Below are 14649 nucleotides of genomic sequence, written 5' to 3' on the forward strand. Positions count from 1 at the left end.
ATCTGTTAAGCATAATTATGTATTAACTGTGTTTCTGTATCTTGGATTTCATTTTCTGTTATTTCATGTTAAATAAAGTGCACTATACCTGGTGCACTATACCTGGTGCACTATACCTGGTATGTTGGCTCAATGGTTAGGGTGGTGGCTTGGAATCCTCTGATCCTGAGTTCAAACCCCACTCCACTGTTGAATTCATACCAGGTGGGGTTGACTCTGCCTGTCATCCTTCCGAGGTCGGCAAAATGAGTGCCAGCATGCTGGTATACTGTGTCGGAGTGGCGACCCATCCAGGATTGTGTCCAATAGCCAAGGAGACTGCTTAGGCAGCACCAACGCTCTGCATGGAGTATGGTCCCGATGGATGGATGGAAAGTGCACTGATTCCCTAAAGTCCTGTGTGTACCTCCCTCCCATCATTTCCCATAAACCGTTTCAGTATTATTGGCAATCCCTGATGGCCTAAATTGGGCCAACTACCATCACTAATTATTGAAGTTGTATAGACCTCATTCATTGCACGAATGCTTTCTCCACTTGGGTGCATTTAGCAAACAAATTCGGCTTTAAGACGGTCATCCTCAAGGGGAATGACCTTGGCGTATCGGATTCCCACTCAACATCGCTTGCAATTTGGATCAGAGCTGTTTACAGGATGTATTCAAATGGAAGACCAAGAAGGAACCCGAATAAGTAAAGAGCAAAGATGGGGTCATCATAAGGAACCTGGATAGGATTCGGGTTTCACCCCCAACTGTACAACCCTCAAACTTTTGGGTTCTCGGGATCTTTTGGATATTTGGGGTCTTTTGCATCCTCGGGGTTTGGAGTGAACCACACATCTGGAGTCATCTATATACACATACATTCAACTGAGTTCTGAGTAGTTTAACCCCATCCTTATTGTTCCAACTTGTGTAATGACAGTGTCTGAGATCCCACACCCTCATACTTTGGAAAGAGATTTACAACAAAAGTGTCTAAAAATAAAAACACGTTTCCACACCAGATATGTCTGTAATTTGGGTTTATTTCATTGTAATCATTTTTACGCTGTATGCCATGACTGAAGTGTGAGTTGTTTGGTGAATTGAGAAGACAGTTTGCTTTTATCAAAAATGAATAATTACTGCCAAAGTCATTTTCTGGTCTTTTTAGGATTTCATTTTTCTGATCGACATGTGATGTTTCTGAACAAAATGTTGGAAAACTTCAATTTCTGATTGGCCAGCCAATTGGCGAGATGTGAATTACAAGACACCATCACTCATGTTATAATATTAGATTAAGCTCTCCTTAAAAGTGCAGCCATTCTTCACTTTAAGCTTATGATGAGCAATATTACTATGTCGTCTGAAGGCAATCTGAAAGCTTTTACACTTCTTCTGAGTGAATAAGGTGAGGTACTAGTTTTCTTAACAATCAAAGAGAATGACTTTAGTTTGACATTTTATGATGATAACATTTTACTCTGTTTTCTGAGACTCACAATTGGTGATTTTTTTTCAAGATTTATTGTGATAACAATGAATATAACTATCTATGATGATTATGTCCAACAACTTCAATGTTGAGAATGTGTAACACCATCTCTTCTCATCCCTCCCACTCATTGATCCTTTTCAACATGCTCCTCCTCATAGCAAAATTCTGCAAAAATAAGTTATACAATTGTCACACAATGTTGTATTATATTTTAGTGATAAGCATTGTGATGTGTTTTGCATCAAAACATTAAGTCATAATTTCCTGCACAGTAAAAAAGCATTCCTTTTCTACTTCAGTCAATGAAAGTAGAGAGATTATATATTGTTTAAACTTGTTTATAGTGATAGATAATCCATCATGCACTCATAAATTGATGCAAATTAATTGATTGCAAAAAATAAAAAATTCATGTGCTGCTCATCAATTTATTAATACATTTTTGTATACAAGGTCGAGGCTCGTGGAACATATATAGCACACTGAACGGATCAAGACGTAACAGGACAAAAGCAACAGTGGAGAGGTGGTGGGACACCAACAGCAGAGTTGAAGGACAAAAAAGGGGGAGGCTTGGATAAACAAGAGGGAGACGTGGCTGGATGAGGTGGATGCAGAAGGAAACTCTCAGGAGAAAAATGTGGAAATGTTGAAGGAGGACTTTGGGTAAAGTGGGTGTATGAGGGAGGTTTTGGGGGATGTTAATGAGAGTAGAAAAGATGATGGTTTTGGATTGAGGACAATCTGAGATGGTGGAGAACAGCTGTCTGGAAGTCTTGGAGGCAGGAGTTGAAGAGAATGTGGATTTTTAACAAAAACTTGAAATTCACCCTACACAAGGCTGACAGCCAGCCACTCCACACATTGCTGAGAGTTGGTTCCACAAGTGGGGAAAAAAGACAAACATATGAGTGGAGTTGAGCAGTGAACCTGGATTTAAGTAGTTTAATCAGAAAGGGTTTGATGGTGGACCGTGTGCGCCCTTGCCGAAACATGAGGGAGACAAAACACAGAAAGAGCAGAGGGTGCAAGACCAGAAAGAAGGTGGTGGAAGACAGATAAATCACCAACCTGTCTGCATTGGGAAAGGGATAGGCCTGCCGACTCAGATTCATCATGGGAAATTCCAATAATCTTGAAAACCTTGGTTTCCATGGCCTCAAGGTGAGAAACCTGTGAGGCAGGAGAGTCAGCCCAGAGGGGACAGTGGTATTCCATCAAGATGTGGATGAAGGTCTTGTCGGTGGATTGGAGTTCAGGTGTGCCAAGGATAGGAGTTCAGGTGTGCCTTGTATGATCAAAGATGCCCAGGTGTTGGCTGGCTTTGAAGGCCAGCTTTGAAATGTGGTTTGCCAAAGAAAGATCATGGCTGATAATGAGACCCAGGCATGAGTGAGTGAGTGAACTTCCTCAAGTGTATTGTAAAGAAAGTGGATGGGGTGAGGGTGTGGTTGCCAGACGGTATTTTCAGAGAGGGATCGTGAGAGTGTGAGATTTGTCTAGATTGAAAGACATAGTCCAAGTGTTTGAGCAGCTTGTGATTTTGTCAAGCTCTGGATAGAGGGAAGAATCTGCAGCCTGCCTGTCTGAAGGATGCGGGATATCAGGGCAGAGGGTGGAGTCATCAGCAAAGTGATAAAGGGGATTTTACAGAGAGTCAGAGAGATCATTTATAAATATCAGGACTCGGACTGGGCCCAGAGCACTGCCTTGGGGTACTGTGGCCGTGATAGGGAGAGGAAATGAGAGGATTCCATTGAGTGCCACATATTGACGATGAGAGTGGGGGAAGTCTGGAAGCCATGTGTGGTGTTGGCCTTGGATGCCATAGACAGAGAGTTTTGAGAGCATGGCAGAATGTCAGACAAACAAAAGCATGAGATATGTCCATCATGATGGCCCCAAACTCATGTCTGACATTGGGGGCCTCCATCCATTGTTACTTAAGTAGAAGCACCATGTCCAAGGTGTAGTTGAAACCTGGTCTGAAACCAAACTGGTGATCTAAGATGAGGGTGTTGGAGAAAAGGAAGGACTTCTTGTCAAGAAATCACGAGGGTTATTCTGGGTGGATTGCTCTTGCCTTTCCAGAAATGTTTGCCCATGCTCTATCCTTTTAAATGCTGAACATCGAGAAAGGAAGCAGCAAATACCATTTTTAGTCAGTTTCAATGGAAGTGACTTAAAATGTGGGTCCATGTCCATCGATCCGTCCGTCTGTCCATTCATAATCAATCTTTCGATCATTATTCTGCAACCTGTGGTCAGAATGACGAAACTCGGAGGGATGCTACTGGGGGAGAAGCCGCAGAACCTCACGTAATAAAATTTCAGATTTGTCACCAATTGACTTCGTGAATTAGTCGAATCATTAATCTTCAAAGTCCTAAAAGTCGTAGACCGTTCATAGTTTTTTGCTTCTGGTTTGGTATAATGGTTCTATGGAACAATGTCTATAGCTTATCACAGCGTTTGTTTTTCTTCTGAATTTTTGCCCAGGAAGAAAGATAAAGAGTCTTATTGAGTATGATGTTCATTCGGATCAGAATAAAAAAAATGAATATTAATAAATATATCCAATTTCGATGAAGTCGGAACTGACCAGGGCCCATGGGCCATATTTTTAAATAAAATGTTTGGTATGATTCAGCCAGGGTTGGAACTACCCGCCTCCTAGACTTGGACACTTTCACCATAGTGAAAGGTTTTTCCTTTAAAGTAAACAAAAATAGAGCATCTGTAATATTCGTGATGGAAAGGTAAACTAGAACGGTATACTTAGAGTGCGTAGTTTTGCCTTGCACACTCATTCTGAACAAAAATACCATCGGTAACTGAACATGAACACACTACTATTATGTCCCATGTTCCCGTAACATCTTTGCACCCTATTATCTCACAAATATTGCCATTCTCTGTAGCTTTATTGATTATTCGTATATTTTCTGACCACTTTTGTGCACCTTTCGGATAAATTGTGTCAATGAAGGTGAATATGAAAAAATATTTCAAACGATATTCCCCATGGTTCGTCGATCATATGAATGAAGTTTTGTATCGATCTGCTAAGCGCTTGTAGAGAGGATTTTTTTAAACATTTTTGTTTTCAATCCATTATGACCACCAGACCACATGACAGATGATGATGGAGAGTTGACTTGATGAGCAGTGGAGGTGACACACACATGCACACATACATGAATCGTGACTATACACATACATGCACGGTTGTGATTGTACATGCACATGAATCGTGATTATTACACACACACACACATCATGTATGACTCCAAACTGCGAGTGGTGACAGCACCGGAACCGCATCCCATACAGCCATTGCTGCAGGCCCTCTGGAAAGGTAAGCCACGCTTGTCACGCAGAATCATTATCTATCGCTTCACCACACACATCTGGAGTCAATTACTGAATGTGTTTGGGAGTAAGATGACATAAACCCATTCTCTAACCTACGCCGAATGCAAATATGTCACCTTCACGACACAGGGCTATGTCTGCAGCTCCTGGAAGAGAGCATCTCACAGCAATATTGCAATGATGTTAAATGTAATTTATGAAAAATAAATTTATTGAATGACTCCAAACTGTGAGTGGTGAGATTTGATTTCGCAAGTATATTGGAAACAAACATAATCATCGATTTTGCAAGTAACAAACAGACAAAGAAACAGAAGTGAAAACATAACCTCCATCGGTGATGGAGGGAAACAGGTTAAATTCTATAAAGAGTGGGGGGATGACAATTAACAGGTTATATTCAAATAAGAATAGGGACGTTTAAAATCAACAGATTTATTCACATAATGGGGACATGATAATAATCCAGGTATACTCCAGTAGTTTGAATACACACAGTTTCACAGGGGACATTCCAATAATCCATTTTTTTTTGTCTCAACAAACTCAAAATATTACTTAGTCTGGAGGGGGTGGGGTGGGAGGGGGATGTGGTGGGAGGGGTGTGAGAGGATGTGGTAGGAGTCAGGGAAAGGGGTGGAGTGAGGAAGGAAGGGGGTAGGGGCGGTAGGAGGGACACGGCGTTGCCCGGCAATGCTGGGTATATTTGCGAGTATGAAATTCAAAAAAAATTCAAACGAAACTACATATCCAACAGCAAGTGAACAGATTGTTTTTTGATGACGTACTCACCGTTATTGGGAAACTTCACGATTCTTTCTTTTGAAATCCCAAATTTAATTGAAATTTCTGCTAATCTTTCCATAGCACTTTCAGGAACCTGATGCTTTCGTGCTGCCATGAAAATACAACAATGATAATTGTGTATGAAATGATTTTCTTTTGTGTGTGTGCGTGCACATCAAGATCAAACATTTTTGGAAAACAAATGTCACATTTTCTTTTTTTCTGTGCATCACCGGATATCATTCATTTTTTTCAACCTAGTTTTCAAAAGCAGAAATAATGCTCTAAAGAGACCAATAAGAAATTGCTTTTCAGTGTTAATTTGATTAATTACTGTCACAAGTTGCATAAAGAAATATAGCAATTTCCATTAAATTGAGTAGTTTTTTGGGGGATACCTCTTCGGTTTTTCCTCTGAGTGCTCTCTTTCCTTGTTAACATGTGTCAACTTTTTTTAAATTTATGTCTCCTAATGTTCTTATAATTCATATCCACTATAAAACCGGTCAAAAGTTTTATAACACCTCCTTTTTCAGTTCTTACTGAAATTTAAGCAGTTCAAGTCCTGTGAATAACCGGAAATGGTACAAAGCGAAGCAGTCAAGTGCCAGAGATTAAAAAAAAAAAGGTTAGGTTACCAAAAACTGAAAAATAATGTAAATTTCAGAGATGTTAAAAAAGGCCCTTTTCAGGGAACTAGTAATGGGTTGGCAACTGCAGATGCTCTGCAGTAATGGAAGTAAATAAAGCCTTGAAAGTTGATGCAAACAATTCCAACAGGTGTCCCAACTTTTGTTGATTAATTACAAACTCTCTGTCTGTATAAAAGCAGTGTTGGAACAGACTGTGTTGCTACACCCTCTGAAGCATTATATGGACAATATTGCACTGCAGGAAGTAGTACATTGCTATCATAATGGCGAGAAAAAGACAATTTACAAAGGAAGCCAGACAGACCATTACAACCCTTAAAAGTGTAGATCTTTCCTTTGGAGAAATTCCAAAGAAGCCAAGGTTTCAATGAGTACAGTTTGCTACACCATCAATAGGCACTTGGAAACTGGAGGAAACTCTGACAGGAAGAGGTCTGGCAGACCCAAAGCCACAACACAATCAGAAGACAAGTTTCTAAGAGTCAACAGCTTGCATGATCGGTGGCTCACAGGACAGCAGCTTCAAGCACAGCTCAACACTGGTCGAAGTAAGGAAGTCTCAGTTTCAACCGTGAAGAGAAGACTTTGAGCTGCAGGTTTGACAGGTCGAGTGGCAGTAAGAAAGCCATTTCTAAGTTGGCAAAATAAGAAAAAAAGGCTTGTCTGGGCCTTTAAGCACCGCCAGTGGACTACTGAAAATTGAAAGGTCTTATGGACCAATGAATCAAAATTTGAAATCTTCGGTTCATCATGCAGAGTTTTGTACGCCGTTGAGTTGGTGAAAGGATGGTTCCTCAGTGTGTGACACCAACTGTCAAACATGGAGGAGGAAGCGTGATGATCTGGGGCTCTTTCGCTGGATCCAGAGTCTGTGACTTGCCCAGAGTGACTGGCACCCTGAACGAAAAGGGCTACCACAGCATTATGCAGTGCCATGCAATACCCTCTGGTCTATGCCTAGTTGGTCAGGGGTTCATCCTACAGCAAGATCTCGACCCATACCTCCAGGCTATGTCAGAACTACCTTCGAGGAAAAGAACAAAACGGTTGGCTTCAAATCATGGATTGTTCAGCACAGTATGCAGACTTAAACCCCATCAAGCTGGTTTGGGATGAACTGGACAGAAATGTGAAAGCAAAGCAACCTACAAGTGCAACACATTTGTGGGAACTTCTGCAACAGCCCCTTTGTCCTAAACTCCGATGTACAACCCTCTAAATTGCACTTACATCCTTTCTCAAATGAGGTTCCAATAATTGTAATAAGTTTTCCATCAAAATTGGACTTTTATACAATACTTTTCTGTAATACTGGGGCCTATTCAATTTACACCTCTTGATCCATCCAAAAATGATACTTGCCTTTCTTTTGACTTTCTTGCACAGCTAAGTGTTTGTGTCTTTCCTCCAATGACAAAATCCCTTTCCTAATCCACACATGAATAGTTTCACATTTAAGAAATCATCACTATTTTAGGGCATTTGTGCATGTGCTGAGTGGCCAAACACTGCTCATGTTTGCATGCAAACTAACGTCTTGCAAACAATTCGCAATTTTCTGGAATTATTCTGGAAAGAGAGTTTGTGGATGAGAATCAATTTTCATCATTGCTCGCTCTTTATTTACTTTGGGCATTTTATGCCGTCTTCAAACATCGTAAAATAAAAACATGTGGACACTATTTTACATTTGTGTAGTCTTTTGCTGTCAATTCGACCAATAATGTTTTTGAGAAGAAGGCAAGGAATATGAAACAAGGTTTCAGATCTTACAGACTTGTCATTCTAATGCACATTGAACTGTCTCAAATCACTTTACTTCTCAATGCTAATCCTATGTTTCCATGCCCAAATAATCCAAAGCTTATGTAAAATTAGTGATTGCGAACACCAAAAACCAAGAAAAGAAAAAGTTTGTGTCTTTGATGATTTCTGAGCTTCCCACTTCTTCAGCTGTTGAATGACATCTTCATGGGTCAAGACTTGAAGCAAGTGAGTGTGAGCAATTCTGATGCATTCTTCTCCATCACTTGTCCCAGAAGCTGTTTCTGGAGGCTTCCTCTAATTAATTTGCTGGTTTCAAGCAGATTTATTTTAGTTGTGGCATCTCCGTGAAGAACTGCTCCAGAGCAATTTTATACAGAGCCATGTAAGTGTGGACATGTGCACGGAGTGCTCTCTTGTAGTGGCTGCACTTGAGGATCTGTCTCATTGCAGCAGGCCCATACACATCTGCCTCAATTCATGCAGCATCTATGCCAGAATTTTCTATTGAGGCTCCGAGCGCCCTCAGTGTAGCCATCACAGCATGCAGCTACCCAATTCTCGGAACAACTTCTCTTTTCAAGTTAGGTCTTGCATCTAGCAACTGTACTGCCTTCTCTTACAGGGCTATGTCAAAGGTTATGACAGTTGGGTGGTTTTCACCAACTGCCAAGCTCTTCAACTGAAATGCTTCCAACATCACAGTCAGCATTGCAGACCACTCATGTGCGACCTCTGGAAGTAGAGGCAAGGCACTGACTTTAGTCAGTGACTCACTAGACGACACAAGTGATTTCTAGCCTGCCGAACCTGGGACCTTGCTTTGTGATTCACTGTCGGTTGATCGAGACAAAGCAGATACAATCATCCAACCAAGATTGGTAAGTTTATAGGATTCAGCAGCACCAGCGAAACATGCCTTGAATTCCTTTGCTCTCTTGACTGGGCCAGGTTTTGGTTTGCTGCAAGGTTCAAGGGGTACATGATAAGGGACAACCGACAGGTTTTTGCCTTATTAACTTCCAAATTGGGTGTGATTGCTTCTCCAGGCACATCTGCCTTCTGATACAATGTGGGGATTGTGCCATGTGTGGTGCCTTTGCCGTCCACAGTGTCCTCTGAAAAATGTGTATTATCAACAGTGAAGAAGACAAATGTACCTTTCTTGATGAAAGGTGGTACACAGAATCCATCAAATTGTTTTGTGTTTTCCACACCAGTGTTGGCAATTGCTGTTTCTAAGAGCAAGGCATGGCTGCATGATATGCAGTAGTTCTATATATGGAGGAGTTCTATAAACACCATTGTTCCTGGTGTCATGATGTACAGTGAGTGCCAACCCGACAATCTGTGGGTTTTCTCGTGTGTGTGTGTGTGTGTGTGTGTGTGTGTGTGTGTGTGTGTGTGTGTGTGTGTGTGTGTGTGTGTGTGTGTGTGTGTGTGTGTGTGTGTGTGTGTGTGTGTGTGTGTGTGTGTGTGTGTGTGTGTGTGTGGTGTACAAAATGTGTCAGTGGCTTCCTTGCGCATCTGGTGCAATTGTCTCCTGGTCTTGAAAGCATACATGATATTGTGACTTATGGTCAATGCTGACATGTCAACTTTCCTGCTTCTCATCTCTGTTTGCAGGTCCTCCTCAGATCCCACCAAAATCCACCATATATGGCTCCACAGCTTGGTCGTGACATCCTCTCTTGTGCTGCATACTGTAATTGTAGTTCCTTCTCCTCAATGAAATTGACAATGCTGTTACATATTAGCTTAGCTGTCATGTATTTCATCATTGTGTTGTCCATTTCACTTTTGTCATCTTGCATCAAGGAAGTGTAGACCATATCGTCTTCGCAGGAGTCAGGACAGTAAAGAACAGATGGTTTTCTTCTCCCTTTCTGCCTCACCAACTTCACACTTGGTAGCTCTGCAATAATTTTGTCCTATAGCCACTGTCGTGTCAGTGTCAGAGTGTGTTTCTGTACCTCATCACGACCACCAAGCATAGATATGTAGGTTTTTAGCAATGGCATCCATGGGTAGATGAGCCTCATTTTGGGTTTGATCTTTAATGAGATTCATCAGCTCAATCAAGCATGGTACTTGCTTTGGTAGGTCTGTCTTTGTAGACTTGGCCCGGTTGCTGGAACCATCCCTCAAGACATAGAACACATGTCATGTCCAGCATGGTTTGTGGTGTCTTACATCTATTGCTGGGCATCACTTGGTGAGAGGGCATTGCTTGGTCTTGTCATCAAAACTGGATCTTGTGAAATTTCCACAGCTCATCAAAGTGCCTTCCCCACGTTTTCAGTTGGTACAGTGAAGAGACGCTGGTCATCATCTTCTTGACATAAGAAGCAGTGATCCCTTGTCAATGGTTCTGTCACAGATCTAGTGAAAGGTGCTGAGTTGCCTGATGTTGCTAATGGCTGGATTTCAGTGCTTGTTCGTTTATGCCCACGTTTTTTCATAGCATCGGTTTCTCTAGACATGGCTTGCTGCAAGCAATCTCTCGCTCGCTGTATGGATATTTGATTTGTGGCATTAGAATAATCAATATTTCTTTGGTAAAGTCTTTGAGGTGTCTGGATGTCAACATATTTTCCATCCTGTAAGCTGGATATTTCTTCCACTACATCAAGTAGATTTCTGGTATGATTGTGTTCTGCGATGTTGAACAAGTGTTCCTTTTCTGGCAGTGGACTCCAAACAAAGAATGCACTGCTTCCAGTGTACAGTGTCCATGGAAGACTTGAACGAGCTCAACTTAATGGTTTTCGCATATTTACTCAAAATGACTCGGGCACTGAAAATTAAGAGAGCCATCACTATATTAACTAAGACCAAGATAATTGTGTACTTGTTGTGTTAACATAAATTTTTATAGTATAAAATTAAATATCGCAAAACTACTTTTAAAATACTGCAAAATTATAGTAGTTGTATATAGCAGGACTTATAAACAATGTTGCAACTGCCGCCAGAAGAACTATGATTGTGTGGCACAGAATGCGAAAACGATGCAGACTGTAATATTGAATATGACACAGAGAGTGGTGATGATGTGAAATGATGTGTCAAACTGAGATAGGAAATACGTCGATACATTTGCTGGTGTCACTACCAACAATTTGAATTTGCATTTTTTTTCATGAAAATACAAACATAATTTCACAAACTTCTTCATTTCTTGGTTTTTGGTGTTCATAATCACTAATTTGACATAAGCTTTGGATTATTTGGGCCTGGAAACATAGGGTTAGAATTTAGAATGAAGTTTCTATGTTAATTACAAGCCGAGATATTCGGAAATTATTATTTTTTGGTGGCCATTTTGAAAATCCAAAATGGCGGCTATGCAGGGATATGTGCAAATGTAAACATTAATTTTCATCTTCCTGATGCCATTATCTTCTCAAAAATGTTCTGGTTTGACAATCTCCAGATAATTTGAACAAAAATACATCGTGAACCTGACTCGATCACAAAATAGATGCTCTATTTTTCAGCTTCCACTCATCTCTTTCATTTAATCCTCTCCCTCCCTGCTTTCTCATTGTCTCTGCTTTTATTTGCCTGTATACGTTTCCCATTGCAGCTTAATGTAGTGACACAATATGGTGTCCCATTACCTTTTGTTATTGGTACCTCACAACTACAAGACCAATCGCTCTAATCACTTCCAACTTGACAAAGATATTTCGGTATTACCAAATTTGAGTGAAGTAAATTCTGAAGGGTTTGTCTTTGGTCCTTTGATATTCCAGACAAGCAGGTGATATGAGAAGCTATTTTAGCATCGTCCACACTCTCCCTCCCCCAAAATGAAGAGCTTGGTCCTGGAATGAGTGTCTGGATTGAGGGTGATCACATTGGAAAGGGGGTGTTCAGAACACATCCATGTTTCACGTTGCGATCAGAGTTTGAGTGGATGGAAACATTACCACCCAATCACAAAATTTTGATTCGTTTGAAATATTTTACATTTTGTTTGGACAACTCTGCAGTCTTTGTATAATGCAGATTTGGTGAGATGAAAAGTGGGTCATCAGCAACAGGAACATTATTTTGTAACCACACACCCTTTTTATTGTGAATTGATGAGCGTTTTTTTGTCTCATTGGTAAAATGCAATTTAATTGGTATATCTAATTCGAGATAAATTATTTAGCACCTTTAGACAACTGCTGGAAGTTTTATGCAAGTCTGGAAAAGGGACGTTAACCCTAATCTCTGAAAGAAAAAATACATTTCCTCTGAGCACTCTCTGGTGATGGGCTTGGGATCCGAGGGTCGAGTTCAAATCCCGCTCAGTTGTGGAGTTATCTCGGCCTGTCATCCATCCGAGGTCAGCTAAATGAGTGCCAGCTTGCTGTTATCCTGTGTCAAAGTGGCGACCCATCCAGGACTGTGCCCAAGAGCCAGGGAGACTGCTTTCGGCATCACCAATGCTCTGCACAGCGTATAGTCCCAATGGATGGATAGGCACTCCTTCCTCATGACACTGATCACTTTATGGATTTTTGCCGAGGCTCCAGTCACACAAAGCTGGCAAAATTACAATTTTGTAAAACTGACTTTTCACAAACCATAAATTCAACAATTGTGTTTAAAATCCCTTATGAGTATTTTCATTGATAGTTAGATTGAAACATCGATTGAATTTATAAGTTAATATCCACATGCTAAATCACGTGCTGATTTAAATATTAAATACATGATTCATTCTTTGTTGGTTTAATTGCAAGAGAATCAAAGTGTTTCGATAAATGAAGTGCAACATACTTACCAACCAAATAAATCATTTTGTGTGGGGTCTTGTCGGCGGCGATGCCATCAACGGTAAGAAAACCATAATTTTCATACTCCATATCAATGCAGCTATAACGTAGATCCGTGAAAATGGTCATCGAATCAGATGGCAAAGTAAGATTCACTGCGGGAATTGTGAAAGACAAATCACTGAGGACAATCATTAAGAGTTCAGTGATATAGACATAAGGAAATCCTCCTAGTACAGTAGTGTTCCGCATTTGACGGACATGAGCTTCCATAATACTCGGGGAGCCCATCCCCATGTTTTGGAAGTTTTGGACACCTCATGGTATATTCGGTTTTCGCATGTGTTTTTACACTTCATACCTTCCTGAACAATATTCCAGAGGGCAACCTTCTGAGATCAGTGCACCTCATTGTTGAAGTTGTGGCAACATTTATACCGTGGGGTTTCTCAGAGCCGATTCAGCGATATATGCAATTTCCCCATACATTCAACAAAAATAATGCTACCAATCAAAATTTGGTCTCAAAATTACCATAACTACGAGGCACATTGCAAAAAAGAAACAAAAGGTAGATATATGATATTTCGTTCGAATGAGAGACACAGCAATGAAAAGTTTGAGAAAAATCTTTGGTTTTAGCCATTGGCGTCATATAAAAATAACCTTATCTGCATCAATACTCACTTGATATCATTGTTCCACACATCAATATCATCCCCATTCAACCCTCTGTCACACTACGTATGCAGGCTCCGATGACATCCAATATTCACACATTTTTTTTTTTTTATTATTCAACCTTATGACCTTATTTTGGGCATGATTCCAGAATATTGTTTGTCGATCAATTTTCAACAAGGTGCATGTCAGATATACATATGTATATATGTATATATATATATATATATATATATATATATATATATATATATATATATATATATATTTGTAGCCTTTTTCTCATTATGTTCATGAAAATTATAGCGTTCAGTCATATTATGTGATTTTTTTTCAATAATCGATGTCACTGTCCTCTGAACCATCAGTTTCAGTAAATGTTTCAAGATTCAGTGCTTTCTCACAATTGCCCTTCTTTCCTTCATATTTGCAAGCCACACAACAGGGCCCTTGATATTTTTGTCAAGAACATTCATGAGTACAATTACCTGTTACACATTTGCAGCTTGTGAGAGATTGCATAACCTCCGGAAATGGTGGCAATATCATAGATACTGGCAGAGTCCAGCACAATTCTGTTCAGTCACCAATAGCTGCCTCAGACTAACACCCACCCACCACCTACCTCACTGGCATTCTGCCTCACCACCTACGGTGAGAAGTAACAACCAGACATGCTGCATTTAAAAATTTTGGCTGAAGTTCATCCTATCTACAACAAGATGCATGACCCACTCCAAACTCAATGACTCAAGAGTCGGAAACCTTTCAGCAGGGCAGCCAGTCTTGAATCGAGGCTGACAGCTCAGAGAGCAGACAATAGTGGCTCTTCTCAGAGTGGAAAAGAAGACAATCTGAAGCCAGAATGCAGCATCTGCCACCCATTTCCACCTCTCAAGCTGGCTGCAGACATCCAAGAAAGGAGTGGTGTCACTTGAACAGACTGCATACAGCCATTAGACACTTTAAGGCTTGCATGTATACCTGGAACCCAGCTGACACAGCAAGCTGTGATTGTGAAGAGGTCCAACCTGCAAAACACTTGGTGGAAGTTTCCCATCCACCAGTTGTTATGAGGTTGGAACATTCTTGCACAGCTTGATCAGCAGACCCAAGAATGGCTGAGATCTGCC

The 14649-nt window shown here is 40.6% G+C and overlaps 1 protein-coding gene and 1 pseudogene across 1 annotated transcript in view; both read right to left on the minus strand.

Annotated features, from left to right (window-relative positions):
• Nucleotides 1-1012: 1012 nt before the first annotated feature.
• The window catches only part of LOC147035285 (uncharacterized), a 67165-nt gene continuing 53528 nt past the window's right edge, over nt 1013-14649 (minus strand). The window contains exons 10-12 of the mRNA XM_085896443.1: nt 12844-12990; nt 5653-5754; nt 1013-1650 (exon numbers count right to left, since the gene is read on the minus strand). Coding sequence (XP_085752569.1) covers nt 1610-1650; nt 5653-5754; nt 12844-12990 — 290 coding nt within the window. The 3' untranslated portion in view covers nt 1013-1609. The remainder of the gene's footprint in view (nt 1651-5652; nt 5755-12843; nt 12991-14649) is intronic.
• On the minus strand, nt 5761-12829 carry LOC147035286 (uncharacterized; annotated as a pseudogene).

Source organism: Eptatretus burgeri, chromosome 1, assembly GCF_056783735.1.
Source record: "Eptatretus burgeri isolate ZD-2024b chromosome 1, Ebu_testis_v1, whole genome shotgun sequence".
Classification (NCBI taxonomy): Eukaryota; Metazoa; Chordata; class Myxini; order Myxiniformes; family Myxinidae; genus Eptatretus; species Eptatretus burgeri.